The 18,168-nt window shown below is 42.0% G+C and overlaps 1 protein-coding gene across 4 annotated transcripts in view; it reads left to right on the top strand.

Annotated features, from left to right (window-relative positions):
* Positions 1–18,168, top strand: part of sobpa (sine oculis binding protein homolog (Drosophila) a) — an 88,788-nt gene that overhangs the window by 63,763 nt on the left and 6,857 nt on the right. For 2 of the 4 annotated variants that reach the window (XM_012861550.3, XM_021315935.2), the window contains 2 exons: positions 2,162–2,257; positions 11,988–13,962. In XM_012861550.3, coding sequence (XP_012717004.2) covers positions 2,162–2,257; positions 11,988–13,961 — 2,070 coding nt within the window. In that variant the 3' untranslated portion in view covers position 13,962. The remainder of the gene's footprint in view (positions 1–2,161; positions 2,258–11,987; positions 13,963–18,168) is intronic. The other 2 variants (XM_021315936.2, XM_012861551.3) reach the window with 1 other exon arrangement.

The raw sequence follows: 18,168 nt of genomic DNA, 5'->3' as shown, positions 1-18,168 counted from the left end.
ATCAAGGCGAGCTGCTGCTTTACTGCAAGGCATTTCAGAGGGTCAGGATTAGTACGGCATTATTTAATTTTTATTTATCAATTAAGCCAATCGGCATAGTTCTACGATACTGCTGGTGGATGGCGCCACATCTGTTTATATCTGGTCATAGCGCCAATTCCTGGGGCTATTTATATCCACAAAAAGTACCATCTAAACACTATCAGGATGGATGCTTGATGTATATAACTTTATTTTATCACGATCAAACGGTTTTGGTCTTTTTTATAAGCATATAACGTGGCTATATACTTTTAAAGTATAAGTTGCAAACAAAATGACAGGTAAAAAATGGGTAAATGAGTAAATGGGGAGTGAATGGATGGTTTTATTAAATTGTGACCTCCTTTTTAACCACTTGAAACTATCGACCTCAGAGAAGGCAGCCAAAGGCATGGAGGGTGCAGCGCAGATGCCCCAGGGCACACTTCAAGTATCCCCCAATCCAGAGGCACCAATTCAACCAATGTTGGTCAAGACACACCTTACCACTTCTTTTGTTGTTATATTAAAAGCCTTTTATACTTTTGACAGTCCTGATCGTGTGACATTTATTAAAAAAACATAGGAAAGTGCAAGGCAAATCCCACTTAAACCATGGTTATCCTAGCCTTTATAAGTATTATACTTTTTTAATCAATTTGTTTCTTCCTTATTCTTTTGTTTTGGTTTTTGTTCCCTAACGGGATGCATTAAAAAGCAAAGTCATTAGTTGGATCACAGTAGGAGGGATGGGACACTGAGCAGAGGTCCAGGACCACTCTGGAGGTCCCACATCACCCCCCCCCCCCCCCCCCCCACACACACACACACACACACCTTCTAAATAGTCAGTATTCAGAAAGTGGTTTAATAATACTTACAATAGGTAAATAAATTATTCTGTATTAATAATATCCACCCATCCATCTACTGTCTATATCCGACTACCCTTGAAGGGTTGTTGCCGTCTATCTCCAGCGGTCATTGGGCAAGAGGTGGGGTTCACAACGGACAGGTCATCAGTCCATCACAGAACAGGAACTTCAGTAAAAATAAATAAAATAAATGATGAATATGGCATTACTTAATCAAATGTTAACGCGGGCTATTGGTTTAACCTTTTTTAGTTTTGGCAAAAAGGGTTTCTAAATATTGATACAACGAGCTATGTTGTCTTTTTGCCTGAATGTAATGCATTGCAGATGCATATATTCAGCCAGAAGGTTTGTCCAGATGTTGGAGTGTAACGATTTCTCTAATTTCCAGTTGAGAAGAATAGTTTTCTTGGCAACAGTTAGAGAACCAAGGAGTGGATCTATCTATCTATTTATTTGGTGAAGCTCTGCAGCTCAAAATGGTGGAGAGTTTTTCAGTCGTTGACGTCCAGGATAGGTGAACAGGTGTGCAGGTCCAGGTGGCATGAAAATAATCATCTGGGATACTGGCATATCATTTAATGCACATTTAAAGTACTCCGTTTAGAACATTTTAGACACATATATTTATATGTTTAACGTCATGTGCATTTGTTTTTCAGCCCTCTTTGGTCAATAAGTTGCAGAAAGGCACTTGTAGTGTACTTTGTGCTTGAAATGAATGAAGCTCAAGCTCAGTTTGCCACACTGGACTTTGACTGGGCCGTTCATCATTGTTGGACCCCCCCCCCCCCCCCCCCCCAATCTACCCACGTCCTTTGGCAGCCCCAGGATTGCCCCTATTTAGCTCCATCCATCTTTGTCGTAACTCTAGCTTCTCTCTTCCTCCTCAAGAGAAGCATCCTCACAGCATGATTGCAGTTTTTCAATTTTATGGTTGTAATATGGCAAAATGAGCAAAGGTTTGAGGACTATGAATACTTTTGCCAGCCACTGTGTGAATACATCACTAAACATCTTTTGAAGCTGCCCTTTAACTTCAAATAAATGAGTGTAAGAATTTAAACTTGTGTTCCAATGAACTAAACATCTGCACATGCATGTCTGCACGTTCAATTAGATTGTCAAACAACTTTTCTAATCATCATTTCAGTTTCTTTTATGTCACTCTTGCTTTGAATTTCTTCTTTTTTTGTTGCCTCTGTTCACCTGTTTTATTTGTCCATCCTTAAAAAGTAGCCATTATTTCTCCTCCCCCTCCTCAGACGAGAGACGACGGCAGCCTTGGAGGGAAATTACCCCGGCACGTCTTTACTCAGGATGCTCCCCGGCTTGTCTTCAAGACAAACAGCGATGTTCTTGTAAGAATCATGACCATTTAACACCAGACACAGTTTTAGGATAATAGAGCTTTCATACATTTAAGTTTGATGTTTCATTCTTTTTGTGTTTTAACCTTTTTTGTCACACATTATATTCTGTTACAAAAAGGACAGACAGATATACTGTTGCATTCATTCCACTTGAACTTTTCTACATTTTGTCATTTCACAGTCATACATGTATGTTTTTTATTGAGATTTTATATGGTAGACCAGCATAATAGTATAGTAGGGAAGTGGAAGAAGTGGAATCATGCATATTTAATTTTAATTTATTTTACAAATAGCAATCAAACATTGGAAATGTTGACCTCATACTGTAAATATATTTAACCTCATCAGGAGACAAAACTGCCTGTTTGCAACGGCAAACAGGCAGCTACATGCCAACAGCAGAAGATCAGAGTTTCTGTAGTAACATCCAAAGACAAGTCACCACTTAAGTCTCATCTATCTTGCAGCTCCTTGCCCCCGCCCGTAGCGTGTGTTGGGAAATCCTCCAACTGAGCTTCACTTGGCCCAGAGAGAAAGGTTTTTACATGTCACATTTATAATGACTGATTGGATGGCTGGCTGTAATCAGAGTAGCCTGAAAGACAGAGCAAGTCTGTACCTCTTTGACTTTTAACTACAGTTTAAACTTTTCATTCTCCATTCAGATTTTAATGAAGTCACACAGAGTGTAAGAGGAGACACAAAGAAACAGGAGAACTGGCAGATATCTTTTTTTCCCCTCATTTTTCATTATTATCATCCCAACAATACATGACGTCTCAGTATACTGATTAATAATCACAGCATCAAAGTTACATTTTGCTAATGGTTAAATTCCTGAAGTTAACCTACTTCGTGCTTCATTTTCCAGTAGATCAGTTCTGTTGAAAGAGTTGCTTGGCCACAATGTTCCTGACATCTGGAGGAGTCAGGACGTTTGGCAGATTGTTTGAAGCATAACATCACTCATGGCACTAAGTTCCTCTTCACTTGGATGAAGATTGCGTTATAAAGTAAAAAGCTTATTGTTGCACTGAGTGATTGCAGCATTGTAAAACATGTGTGGCATAAGTGCACCAACATGGCTTGATCATGAAGAATATGAATCCAGAATCAATTCATCAACTCTGGCAACTATCAGTTCATGCCATGGTCGCTCTCTTCCACATAAATACTGGTCTCCACTGTACTTGCTGCTTATGGATCCTTTCAAGGAGAGAAGGGATACACCTCCAACTTACACCCAGCTCCATCCTGCTGTGCTGGCTGCTGGGAGACCCGATGAAGTAGTAAGCTATCAGGCTGTGGTAGCTGGACTACAGTTTGTACCCATCATGCTGTCAATGGCCTCTTTTACAAAAACCTTGGGACTGGACACCTTTTCCCCATCTCTATGCACTTTCTGCAAAGTCCAAAACAACATCTGGTGTTTGAAATTAACCTGTGGCTTTTACACCCCTGTAACTTGAGAGGGTCAGATCCATTGCTGAAATGGTCATGTGACCTTGAGTGCCGCTCTAAGCCACATGACCCATTTTAGGTTTCCTGCCACAACAACAAAACAGAAGGAAGTTGCACATAACATTCAGTGGACGGGTTGAGGTTAACGTCGTGTCAAGTGTGGGTTTGGAGTAGGACCAAAGTACAGACAGGAGCATGGGATGAGCATAGTGATAGTTTTAATAATAAAATTGAGAACTTACAGAAGTTGCAAGGAGACCAAGACATTGAGCACGGGCAGAGAAACAGACAGCGTAACAGGAGGATCCAGCATAGGACAATGACAATCAGTTCAACAGTCTGATGGCCACATGGAAAAATGTTTTGCAGAACCTGGTGGACCTGCAGCGGATGCTGCGGAACCTCTTCCCAGAGGGCAGCAGGGAGAACAGTCCATGGTGGGGGTGTGAGGGGTCCCTGATGATGTTACAGGCTCGGGACACGCAGCGCTCAGATGAAATGTCCTTAATGGAGGGAAGAGGAGCCCCGATGATCTCTTCTGCTGTCCTCACCACTCTCATCACGTTCCTCCAGTCGGAGGCATTGCAGCCCCCACACCACACAGAGAGACAGCTGATCAGAATGCTCTCTATGGTGCTTCTGTAGAAGGTCTTGAGGATGGGCGGGGGCAGGTGGGCTCTCCTCATCCTCCGCAGGAAGTACAAGCGCTTCTGTGCCCTCTTCACCAATGACATGGTGTTCACAGACCAGCTGAGGTTGTCCTTGATGTGCACCCCCAGGAATTTGGTGCTGCTGACCACCTCCACAGCTGAGCTGTTGATGAGCAGTGGAGCGTGGTGGGGCCGGTTCTTCCTGAAGTCGACGATGATCTCCTTCGTCTTCTCCACGTTCAGGGTCAGGTTGTTGTCTCTGCACCAGCCCATCAGCTGCTCCACCTCCTCTCTGTAGTCCCGGTCGTTGTCATCTCTGATCAGGCCCACCACTGTTGTGCCAGGCTCAGATGAAGAGTGGAGGAGATGGCGTCGTCAGTGGACCGGTTCCGTCGGTAGGCAAACTGGAACGGGTCGAATGTTGGGGGATGGCTGGAGACGATGTGTTCCTTTACCAGCCTTTCAAAGCACTTCATCATGATGGGAGTCAGTGCAACAGGCTTGTAGTCGTTGAAACAGGTGACTTGAGGTTTCTTCGGCACCGGAATGATGGAGGCAGACTTAAAGCATGCTGGCACTGTGGCTTGTTCAAGTGAGGTGTTAAAAATGTCTGTGAGGACACCAGCCAGCTGACCTGCACACTCCTTGAGCACCCGCCCAGGTATGTTGTCGGGACCTGGGGCCTTCCGGGGGTTGACTCTCCTCAAAGTCTTCCACACGTCGGCAGTGTTAAGGCGGAGGACCTCCTCTTCCTAATGGGGAACAGCTTTCACTGCTGGAGTGCTGTTTAGTGCCTCAAACCTCCCTAAGAAGTTATTTAGTCCGTTAAGAAAGTCAGCATCAACTTCACCCACCGGGGGTGAGGGCGTGTTGTATTCATTGATCGCCTGTATGCCTTTCCACTTGCTCCTATATAATCAGGGGATAATGTGGAGAAGCTGTGGCAGAAGGAAAGCAGGGAGAGGGTGAGGAAGTCTGATTAACACAAATTTAGATGAACTAACTGAAGGAAACTATTTAACCAAGACGGAAAGACTGACAGTGATCTAAGAGAAATAAATCCAAATGTTTGAATAACAGAACACACCAATAAACTAAGAAACTAAACAAAGGAATGAACTAATATGGAAACACCTTCCAAAAAATAATGAACACAGGAAAATTAACTGAGAGTTAAGACCTTAAGAAGATGAATAAACAACAAGAAAATGGTCAAAACACAGACACAAAATGAAATTCAATTACATTTTTTTATATATTGCCAATTCACAACACATGTCATCTCAAGGTAGTTTACAAAGTCAAATCGATCAAATCTTACAGAGATTGGTTAAAACGTTTTTTATCTAAGGAAACTGAGTCATTGACCAGCAGAATTCACCTGAAAGAGTGTAGACTTTTGCAATATGACATCGACTTTGCAGCAATCCCTCATGTTGAGTATGCATGTAGCGGCAGTGGTGAGGAAAACTCCCCTTTAACAAGTAGAGTCTTCCAGCAGAACCAGGCTTAGTGTGAACGGTCATCTGCAATGGCTTTATGAAGATAGAGTAGAGACAGGAAAACAACACTGAAGTCCAGGAGTAGTTTCTATGTTAGAGAGGGTAATGGCAGACTAGCTCCAAAGGCAGCTGTGCCTTGGAAAGAAACACAGTTAGAAGAAGAAGAAGAAATCTTTATTTTGTTATTACAATTGTACTTTCCAATGAAATGTGTCTTCTGCATTTAACCCATCCCTCAGGGAGCAGTGGGCAGCTATCACAGTGCCTGGGGAGCAAGCAGGGACTAAGGGTCTTGCACAGGGACTTGCAACCTTCTCAAGTGCTGCTCTAACCACAAGGCCACCACCCCCCTAAAGAAAGAGCCTGCCAAGCCTGGGACTCGAACCCAGGCCTTCTTACTGTGAGGCAAGAGTGCTAACCACAGCATCACCGTGTCACGCAAAATTAAGTATGCCCGGGTGGGCTCAAACAACCAACCTTTCGGTTACCAGCCAAATGTGCTAGATGATTACACCAAAGACACCACAGGAACAATATTAATATCTAAGGCAATTAGATTATTATTGTTGAACACAATATTTAGTTAAACATCTATATAGGCTGAATTCTTCTCCATGTCACAACTGGTTCCTCAATAATGACTTAATTTCTAAAAGCTCAACTGTGTGAAGTATATGACCATCTAGGTTGATGATTTATGAACAGCCAAAGACAGCTTAGGGAGGGGCTTATCTCTGCGGTATGAAAACAGGACTGTTTTGTAAAGGACGTTGAAGAAAATATTGTATCATTAATATACCACATAAGGAGACACAGAAGGACCAGAAAAAGCAGGACAAAGAGGACAGAAAACAAAAGCAGTGACTCGTAGGAATTTATAATATAACCTCAGCTGTTATTCAGGTGATTTACTTGAATAACAGTCGGCTGCATATTTTTCTTCTGACTGATTACAATATAACCTTAGCCTTCAGGATCACTACAGTAATCCCCGCTCAAACGAACAAATATTTGGATTCCTTTTGATTGGACCCACAAAGCTATCCTCTCAGAAATCATGAATACAGAAGTTCACTTCCCCGGCACTCTCCCATGCTGCTGAGCAGCTGACAAAAATTATGAAAAAGTGCTTCTGCGTCCACAGCGAGGCTGACACTGTTGATGTAGGCTCAGAAATGTCTTATATTGTATGTAAAGAAAAATTTCATTGGTTTTCAACGGTCATGGAAACATCCCAAAGCAAACATGATCTCTGTAGTGATGATGTCATAACCACATAGTGTGATGTATTGTCGTCTAGTAGCATCCTGGTATGGTCTGGGAGAGAGGCCTTTGGGAATCTGGGGAATTTAACGGACTGAAAAAGTATGGTGAAAGTACGGGAGAATGGAGAGGAAAAACCTATTTGGTTAAGTTCTAAGAGTGTCACCTCACACTGAAATTATGTTTTCCAAATTTGCTGTGATGCAGCCATCCTCTTACACATTATACAACGTGTCTTAAAGCTATAGTTGGTAATCCTGTTCAGAAACACTTCTTGTTATGCTAGGTAAAATCGTCCTTCCATCCAGAAAGTAGTCAAAACATTATGTATACACAAAAAGGAGGTTAAAACATAATTCTCTGTGGGAGCTGCAGGCCTAGAGAAACTCTAACCAATCTTTGCCGTTCGGTCCGAAGGGCATGAATTTGTCAAAGTTTTGTTCCTGCTGCCACCCATAGAGGTTATATACTCACCCCCCTCTGTCCCTCAAGTTCCGTGTTGACCCACATGCCAATCATTCTGACGCGCTTATATAACACCAGTGTCCGTGCTCTTTCCTTCTGAGTTTCCGCTTGCTAGCTGCGCATGCGCACTCCTAGTGTTTATGTATCCGGTTAGCTTAGCGGCTAGGTTAGCGGTTAGCCGCTTGTTGTAGCTCTGCTACTCTCACCGTAGTCTTTGAACATGGCTGATTGTCACAAGAAGGCAACCACGTTCATGTTTATGAGAAGCAGAGGAAGGACTTAGTAGAAAGAAATAAGACCAGAGTGGATTTGGGAGATTGTTTTTACACAATCCCCGTGAAGAGCAGAAGAGCAAGGTAAGACGGTCTTGCGCATGCGCAGTTATTCATAAAGGGACTTGCGTAAACTTCCGGAGAAATCGTCAACCCTAGCTGTAAAGAAACAATAAGTAACAATGACACCTAGTGGTTAAAATCAGAACAATACATACTCAATGCCTTTCACACCGACCCACCATTTACCCAACGGTCTGGCAGCTGTGAAACTCTCTGAAGTTTTACTTACATAGGATAGGCATAGTCTGTTCTATTTCTGGTCTGCTTCTCTTACTGGCTTGTTTGCAGGCTGCTGCTCTTTTGACAGAATAAAACACCAAATGTTGTGCTCTGTTTTGGGAACCCGGGGATCTCTCATTTGATTGGCTCAGGAACCAGGAAGTAAACACGGGCTACACTCTGAACCAAAGTAGTTCCGGACCATACCTCGAGGTTTGAAAGGAGAAAAACTTGACCAAGACATTGTTGAAGGAGAAGATTGATTGTTTATTTGGAATGTTACTTTCATCCCGGGTGACTAATGAGAATGGTTTAGGTTGATTTTACAGTAAATATCCTACCTATAGCTCCTTTAACTTTACCTGAAGGGCCTTTAAGACACTTTTTCTTAAAAAAAAAATCATTTTGACTAATTTAATCCTTCTGATAATGACAGTGTTTCTCTAGTAGTCTCTCTTTGATTTTCCTTACTCTTCTCATTTTCAGAATCCTCTTCTTTCTTACCATTGTGACCAACCCTGTTTTATCTGCAGTAATTTTAGATCTTTAAACTCTTCCTCTTCTTCAATCACTAAAACTTTCTGGTATTTCTGTGGAACTTGTTGCGTCACAAATATTTTCTTTCTCCCTCCCTGCCCCGTGACCTCTGACAAGGCACAGCTGGTGGCTCCTAATTTTCTCCCCTCTCATCGCCGTATCAGAAGTTTAGAGGAAGGAGAATGCGGCGGCTGCTTGTTTTCCAAGCCAGATAACAGTAATGCAAATAGTTAAAGTACACCACCAACGCTGGTTCGTTGGCCACGGTGGAAATAAATGGCCATAATTAGTCTGAACTGCAAACATCTGTGTGCAGGAGTGGGGAGCGAGACGAGAGTGAAGGAGAAAGCACAACTCCATTAGCGTAATGTGCAGTGAAATTTTCACTCACAGTGCAAAAAGTCGTTAAGTGCTCTCCGTCTGTCTTTCCGAGTTGAGGAAAATTTCAGTACATTTATTATTTAAAATATCTGAGGTCTTGCATATAAAAGTCAAATTGTGAGAGCACCTTTTGGACTTTTACTTCGTCACGGCTCATTGGATTAGTATGGACCAAATGGGCAGTTAAAGCATGTAAAATGAAACAGACCTTTAGGGGCTCATTATGAAATTCTATCTCAGATCTGTTCTAGATGTGGTTACTTATGTCATTATGTATAACCTCTTGAACACTCTACATTGCACAAATGAAGATGATTAAAAACCAGGAAATATTTACAATAATCTTCAGTTTTTATATATTTCCAATCTGCAGTAAACAAAGATCAGTTCTGCAAGTGCATCTTCCCAAACAGCCTTTCCAACTCTATCATTTTTAAGCCACTGTCAAACCTGATTCTTTCCAATAAACCAATGTTGCTATGCACTGTGTAAAACAGGAGTTTATCCGCTTTCTAGTTGCATCCTTCAACTTATTAACATTCAGCAGGGGGGATAAAGGGTCTGTATGATGGATGGATGTCGCTGAAGGGTCTGACAACTGATTAATGCTTTAATTATCTCCATCGAGGACCTGCCACTCCTCCCAGAGCTGACAGAGTGAGCTGTGTGTGGCCTGACGAGCAATGCCGTGTTCGGGGCTCGCCCACTGCTATCTGCTCCACTGGGGGTCACATTTATTTTCTTCCGTCAAGGAAAATGTGCACATTTTTGCACTGTAAAGGTGTTGATGAAATATTGCAGCAGCCTGGATCAGTGTCACTGCAGTAATTATAAAGCTTCACATTTAACATGAGCCAATACACATTTGGATCCAATGTTACTATATGACATACAGCTTTTCCTGGAAAGGCAACAAAAATATTACTTTATGTAAAAGGTAAAGTGCAATGATAAAGTATTCAGACCATTTCAGATTTCATCCATTATTTCCTTATTAGTCACACTTTAATGTTTTAGTTCATTAAACTAATTTTATTATCAGACTAAGATTGAATAAATATAAAACACCTTTCAAAGAATGAGTTTATTAATTGAGGGGGAAAAAAAACTATGGAAACCATCTTGGCCCTATGGGAAAAAGTAATTGCCCCATAAATCTCATACTTATTTGTTCCACCGTTGGCACCAACAACCGCCTTGAAGCCCTCTCAAGTGATCTTGGGCTTAAGGTCACTGAAGATTTCTCTCAAGATGTTCTGGTGGAGAACAGAATTTATGGTTCCAGACTTTATCCCATTTTTGTCCAGTTCCTGAAGCAGCATGTTCTTTTTAAATGGATTTTTTGACTAAATAGGTCTGGGGGGGTAACACGGCATGGAAGTGTCCAGTTAAGTCCCAATTGACTGGGTTGATCACACATTGTCATGATCTCTGAGTGTTTGGGTTTTGATTTTCATTTGCGTTTGTATTTTGACTATTTGCTGTTATGTTTCCTAGATCTAGCTTACTTTAATTATTGTCTTTTAGTTTTTGTGTTTCTTTAGTTTCCTGTTTATATTTTCTAGTTACTGCCATCTGAGTTCATGTATTTAGGTTTTATGTTTTTTATTCATTCTCTGTAGATTTTGTATTATTCCTGTTAGATTCATTCCATATGTTTCCCTTCAGCTCCTGTTTATTAGTCCCAGCTGTGCTTCATCTCCTCCTGGTTACTTTCACTTGTTTCCACCTTACTGTTCTCCACACCTTTCTTGGTATTTAAACTCTCTGGTTTTCATTACTCATTGCTGGTTTCTTCCATTTCATTTACTACTTCCTGTTTCTTATTTCCTCTATCCATGCCTGATATTCACGTCCTGTGTTTTCTGCCTGAACTCTGGGTGACATTAATTTGTGATTTTTCACTTTTTATTATCAAACTTCCTTTTTTTCTATACCATGCTCTACATTTGGGTCCTCGTTAAAGTGTAAACCCCCCCCCTCCCCCCCCCCCCCCCAAATAATTTTTTTTTTGCAGACAAACTGTATAGGTTAGGCCTAAGAGTGCTACTTTAATGTTATTGTGTAAATAAAAAACTTTTTATGTGAACTTGCTTAGCTTTGCAATATTAGTCTCAACCTCCTTTTAACTATGTTAAAATATTAAAATATATAAATTTATATTGTTATATTAACAACAATATAAATAGCTTTTAGCCCCACTCATTCCTGCAGTTAACTTTTAACTATGGACCTAATATGACAAAAAAAAATATCAAGCCATTAATGCTAAAGACAATTTTCAGTTACATTAAGTTTTGTACTTTTTTTAGGAGTTTAGTAATAGCATTCATAATACTACTGACTGCAAGGACAGCCCAAACACCAGGGAGTGCTATTGTCACATTTAGAATAATTTAGAAAGCCTGTATTTCCTGGACAAAAAAGGCAAGACCCTTCTTGCGCCCCCCCCTGCAATACCTTCACAACCCTGCTGTAGATTTGTGTAATCAGACAAGTGCTTGACAACAAGCTGTTGGAAATGTTTTGCTACATTTATTAACAAGGTGGCACAATATTAAAGTCATACTCCTAAAGGACACTGGGGGAAAGTATATTTTAGCTGTTTCAGAGACATTGGTCTCCAACAGAACTGAGGGTGAGTGTCTCTTTCATTCCAACAGAAAGTGCAAATGAGAACTTCCTGCGTGGGCAGATTGTTAAAGACACTCACCTCAGTTGCATAGCAGCAGAACATTGTAATGTGTGTGTTCACCTCTGTAAATGTAGAGTTGTGAAAACAGAAAGAGAAATCTGTATTTACAGATTTAAAAAGAACTTACTATTCACATAAGATGATATTGTGCTTAACTGCTACTATTGTGCTTAAAGATACATACTTCTTGTGCTCTGTTTTTTGCAGGTTTGTGACTGGTGCAAACATATTCGCCACACCAAGGAGTACCTGGACTTTGGTGCTGGTGAGCGCCGGCTGCAGTTCTGCAGTGCCAAATGCCTAAACCAATATAAAATGGACATTTTCTATAAGGAAACCCAGGCTGCCTTGCCTGGAGCGCTGTGTAACCCTGGCCATGGAGCTGGAGGGGAGGGTAAACCAGAGTGTAGTGGAGGGGTGCAGTTGCTCACTCCTGAATCCTGGGGAACTCCACTAACAGATCTTCGTCGTAAAGTTCCTTCACCAGCGGGCCATTCTGGCACCTCTGCCTTGGTCTCTTCCACTTCTTCTGCCACCTCACCATCAGAAACAGCTGCTGTCTGCTCCCCTTCCTCATCAGCTTCAGCCAAAATCCCCACACCAAGACCCCATGAAAGCCCAACACTTCCCCCTCCTCCTGTTCCTTTGCACCCACCAGTGGGGGTTCCCTCTGGTAGCCCTCCCATGGTGATGACACCCAGAGGACCCATGCCTCTGCCTTTGTTCATGGAGCATCAAATGATGCAGCAGATCCGTCCACCATTTCTTCGCCCCTCTGGCCATCCAGCGGGACCTAACAGCCCACTTTCAAACCCCATTATCCCTGGTATTGGTCCACCACCTCCCCCAAGAACCCTTGGTCCAGCATCAAGCCCTATGCACAGACCCCTCCTATCTCCACATGTCCACCATTCATCCAATCCTAATCCCGGTATGATCCCACCTCACCCTGGCCTACCGATGCCAGGTCTACCCCCTTTTCCTCCTGTCAGTATGATGCCCAATGGACCCATCCCTTTTCCCCCAATGATGAACTTTGGCATGCCATCCTTAGCTCCTTTGGTACCCCCACCAACTCTCTTGGTCCCTTACCCAGTCATTGTACCTCTCCCTGTTCCAATACCTATTCCAATCCCAATCCCTTTTAACTCCAAAGCTTCTAGGGAGAAACCAGAAAGCAGTAGTTCTGTCCACAGTGCTCCAGATTCTTCAGAAGCTTCATCCTCTAGGCCTCACTCTCCAAGTTCTTCAGGAAGCGACAAAGGGGACCACAAGACAGAGCCAGCTGGTGGAGAACAGGTTTCTCCTATACCTGGTGAGAGAAGTAGGACAGCGTTCATGGACTTGACTGTGAAGGCAGAAGAGAATCCAGGCAGTCTTTGTCTTTCCAGTGGCACCAAACTGATCGATGGTGTAATTGATCTAACTGTGGGCCAAAAGCCAGGCCAGCAGCAGCTCATTCAGACCGTTCTAGCTGGAGTCCAGGTCAAAGTGGAGGAATCGAGATCTCCACCGGCTGATGGGTTTGGGAGGGAATGTATGGGTAATAGAAGGGAGAATGCTCTTTTACCACAGAGCAGTTTTACAGAACTGGACACAATTGCACACCTTAAGTCAAGGGACTTTGCAGCTCCACCTCTCAGCAAGACTGACCTTCCAGAGAGTCAGTTAAATCCTAATTTTAAAACGCTGCCCTTAGCTACTTCAGTACGGACCCAGTCTTTAGGCCTTCCTCAGCTCCAAGCTAACTCTGCTGCCCCTCGTAATGTAATAGTCAATGGCACTGGATGGCATTCCCTTCTCAATCCAGACCGAAAAGGAGAAGGTGAAGGGAAGGACCCACAAAACAATGGTGATCTGGAGCACGAGGCGCTGAAAGAAAACAATTGTTCAGTGGGAGAGACAGGGAAACGATTATCAGCACAAGATGAGAAAGTGGACACAAATAAGGACAGCAAGCCAGACCCTGACTCCAGCATGGAGGAGGGTGAACACGCCTACGCCCTACCACTGCTCTCAGCGGGAGGTTGTGTCGTCATTCAGCCCGTGCCAAAGCCTGCCGCTGACAAGACAGCCATCCTGTCCTGCTCCATCAGTGCACCGTTGTCAGCAGGAGGTAGCCCTGAGCTGGAGCCGCCGCTGAAGAGGAGGTGTCTGCGAATCCGCAATCAAAACAAATGAGGTAAGTGAATATTTGGAGTTATCCAAATAAGACTTTGAGTGAGTCTCAAATCAACGTTATGAGTATTTGGCCAAAATTACAAGGCAATCTAGCAGTACAGATCTTGTTGGTGGTCTTTCTTCCTAATGTGATGGCTTGGGTCTGCTTTGTGCTTTGATATCTCAAAAACTTCTTGACAGAGCTGTGAATTCAGCTCTCTAACAGAAAATCCGAAAGGTGAATGTCTGGCCATCTGCTTGCGACCTTCAACTCAGGGGCACTTGAGTCATGCAGGAGGACAGTGATCCGAAACACACCAGCAAGTCCACTTCTGAATTACTCAAAAGAAAGAAAAACAAACACAAAGGTTTTGGAGTTGCACAGCCAAAGTCCAGACTTGAGTCCAATTAAAAGACTCTGGTATGTCCTTAAAGCAGTACTGTGTAAGTTTGGATCCAAGTATAAGCTTAATTTGATGTATTATATATTAAATAATTTTTTAGGTCAATATACACCACTTAGTGCGTATAGATACTCCGTGTGGGCTGCCCTTCTCAAGAACTTGCCTATGTAACTTGAGAAGGTCTGCTCCGTCACTGAATGGGTCATGTGACCTAAAGCAGCTCTCTATGTCACTTTATGGCAGTCTGTAACAGCAAAACCAAACCGATATAACACTTACCTGATCAGACATGTTTTTGGTTCTTCATGTAGGATTTCATCTAGAGGGATGAATGAGGCCATGTCTTAAAGGTATACTATGCAACCGGGGTTGATTTTCCAGCGAGGCTCCCCCCAGAGGGCGAAAGTAAAAGTGCACTGTGATAAAGATGCTTAGCTGTTCTCCTGGTTTCTCCGTCAAGGCAGGCGCGGTTGTTTAGAGCTTAGCAGACAGGCGAACGCAACGAAAAGTCAAAAAAACGGCAGTACAAACAATGACTAAGTATGAACAGTGAAAGTATGAACATCAGGGTTTCCCGCGGCGCTATCTTGGCGAGGCGGCCGCCTCGCCAAACTACCACCTTGCTAACATTCCAAAAAAAATTAAAAAAAATAACTCGATATGCTTGCATGTTTATTTGACGTTAACACGTGGTTCTTTGTTGTTGCATATAGTGAATGGCAGGGAAAAAACAGGCAAAAACACATGGATACGCCCCCCCCCCCCCGCTCCGCCAGTCGGTCCGCGCAAAACTTGAAGCCCCCCCCCCCAAATTTACCGCCTCGCCTAAGCAAATTCCTGCGGGAAACACTGAACATGCACACAGAGAGAGAGAAACCATTCCAATGTTACTTACAATCGCATCAGCAGAAACGCGAGGTCCGCGTCAGCCTTGCAGCCTTCTTTATCTTTTAGCTCTCGCCATTCGGAAAAAGCTTGCCCAATGTTCACCCGTGTACGACTCCTCTCTCTGTCCAGAGCCCTTTTCCTCTTTCTTGCCTGCTCCGATATGGGCTTTCGCTGTTTTCTCGCTGGTTCCGCCATGATAACTGCACAAATATCGCCACTGTGCTAGCAACGAGCATCACCTATCACTGGGGGCGTGTAGCAGTTCTCGCCGTAAAGCAAGACCGACTCTCGCGATGCACACGAGACTACTGAGCCTGTGAGTGCGGGCCGACAGCTCCTGCAATTGCAAGTACGGTATTTCCCCTACAGACCACCAGGGCGGCCGAGAAAACCTTTGTTCGACCTGAAATGACTCATTTAATCATCCAAAACGGTATGGAACATATTAATTAACTGAAAAATGTTGCATAGTATGCCTTTAAGTAACTCCATGACTTCTCAGTCTGCTGGGCCAAACTGGTCTTCTCTCAGATTCCAAAACACGGAGGGAGACTGTTTAATTTTGTGACAGTGCAGTGCTGCCAGTGGCCTTTGTTCATGGAGCACTAAGCCTGGAAGTTGCAGATCTAGTGCCCCTAGTGGCTAAAAGTTACACGGTGTTGCTTTAAACAGGGCCATTCAGGCTCAAAGATATGGCTAAATTAAAAGAATTCTTCAAAGAGTGTGCCCAAACCAATTCCCCCACAGCACTGTCAGACTCTTTGGCAGATACCACGCATGCTTGATGGCAGTTGGTGTCCAGGTTGTTTATCTGGTGTTATTGTTAGCAAGACTAATTGTATGTTGACACATTGTGGTGCTGAATAGACCTTTGCATGACATATATCAGCAAACTAATGTTTGCCTTTGTGTATAAAGGGAATCCACATAATTTAATGACATATAGGCAAGTTGAAGCAATTTCCTATTTCCCCTTTAAGTTGCTACTTGAATACAGACCTAGATATTGTTGTATATGTAGGCATTGTGGCAACTCCCAAGGAATGTGATTCAACCCCAAATATTGATCTGTAGCAAGCTAGCTAACATTATATAAAATATTACAACTTGTGGAAAAACGTGTGTTTATTTTTAGAGGAATCTGTGACAGCTGTTATATTAGCCTCTTGAAAGAGTCTGACATTCCGAAGTAAACTTAAAAACAAAAGTAGAGCAGCACACAGAATAAATCAAGCTTCTGTCTAAACGTTATATTAAAGGCTTTTTACAATTGTATTTATACAGTCATTGAAAACAGAACATACATATCATTCATTTGTAAGGTTTTACATACCATTACATTAATAAAAAAAAAGATAAGTATCTGGTCTTAATCGGGTTCTAAACATATTTAAATGTAATCTAAGTACAAAATCACAAGAGATTCCACATTGACATTGTTATTATCATCAGCAATGACCTTAGACAACCAGCTCTCGCTGCCCGTCAGTCTGGGAAGGCAAATGAGACCATTTAGAAATTATGTGAATTCCATCATTTTACAGAGACATCAACTAAATAGCATTTAAGCCATTCAGACATTTACTAATCTTTGCGGGAGTAAATATCTCAGCCCATTGATCCCAAAGTCAGACTGTGAAATGCTCAGAGAAACTGTGAAATACCAATAGCTTGATCACAGACTAGCAATCATCATAGGACAATAATACCAACTGAGGACTAAAGAGAGCTGCACAGAAACAAATTTTGGCAAACTTCAACCAACTGCAGAAACGTTATAAAGAAGAAATAAAATTCCTCTGTAACAATGAGAGAGACTGATTAACATAAAGGACCACTGAGAACTATACTACCAGTCAAAAGCTTGGACTCACCTTTGTCATTCATTGGCTTTTTACTTTCTGCATTGCAGATACATAGTGACGTCAAAACTATGACTTGAAAGTATATAGAATTATGTATTAAACACAAAATTGTGAAATAACCGAAAACATCTTGTATATTTTAGCTTTTTCTAAATACCTTTTTCTTTTGGCTTTATCTTTGTATAGTAAATAATAATACTGTGAGGAATCTGTTGTCTAAGTTTGCTCTTTTTTTAGATTTTTTTTTTTTATTGTGTCACAATACTTAATACCCTAAGAATAGACAATGTATTATTTAGTTTTTTATATTAATGTTTTCACCTGTTAGCTGCCAATCAAATTATTACTGGGTTTTAAGGTTTCAGTGTTCTTAAAATGTGTCTTTCAACAACACAAGATGATTTTGTTAATCTCTAAAATATTCTTTACTCAGACATTTGCTCTCCTTTTGTATCTAATAATAAAAAAATCAGCACACTTTTCAGTCCTCTGGGATTGTTCAGATGCAATAACAAAGTTTAATCAGAGCGTCACAGTGTGCTGCTTGATTATGGGTTAGACACGGTGTGGATCAGACAGACTTTGGAAAAAGATGTGAAAAAATAAATAAATTAAAAAATTAAAACACTGTGCATTTACCTGGAAGTTACCTGAATATTGTGACAGGGAGAATTGTTTGAATGTCACCTGGAGAACTCTTCTGAGAACATCTTTGAAAGGTTTGTGATTCAATAACATTCTGGTGAATGCAATGTTTAGCCCAAACATTCATTTCCCAAACAAAATGAGTCTAATTAAAAACTGTTAGATCACATTCTTGATCCCCAAACTGAAGACCTTGCTTGTCAAAAGACCTATTCAGCACATTTGTGCTAGATTTGATGCTACATTTCTTGGCTCATTATACGTCAGTTAAAGGAATATAAATTGCTCAAAATTGCAATTTTTGAGCAATTTAAAGGCTAATTCAGGTTGGGGTGACATGAGGCGAACACTCTGAATGAAATTAATTAGCGACAACAAAAGGGGGAAATCAAGTCCTGCAGCCAGCAGCTGAAATGAACAGAATAA

Source organism: Fundulus heteroclitus, unplaced genomic scaffold (genome assembly GCF_011125445.2).
Source record: "Fundulus heteroclitus isolate FHET01 unplaced genomic scaffold, MU-UCD_Fhet_4.1 scaffold_55, whole genome shotgun sequence".
Lineage (NCBI taxonomy): Eukaryota > Metazoa > Chordata > Actinopteri > Cyprinodontiformes > Fundulidae > Fundulus > Fundulus heteroclitus.
The sequence above is the reverse complement of the archived record's forward strand: the minus strand, read 5'-3'. Positions and strand labels throughout refer to the sequence as shown.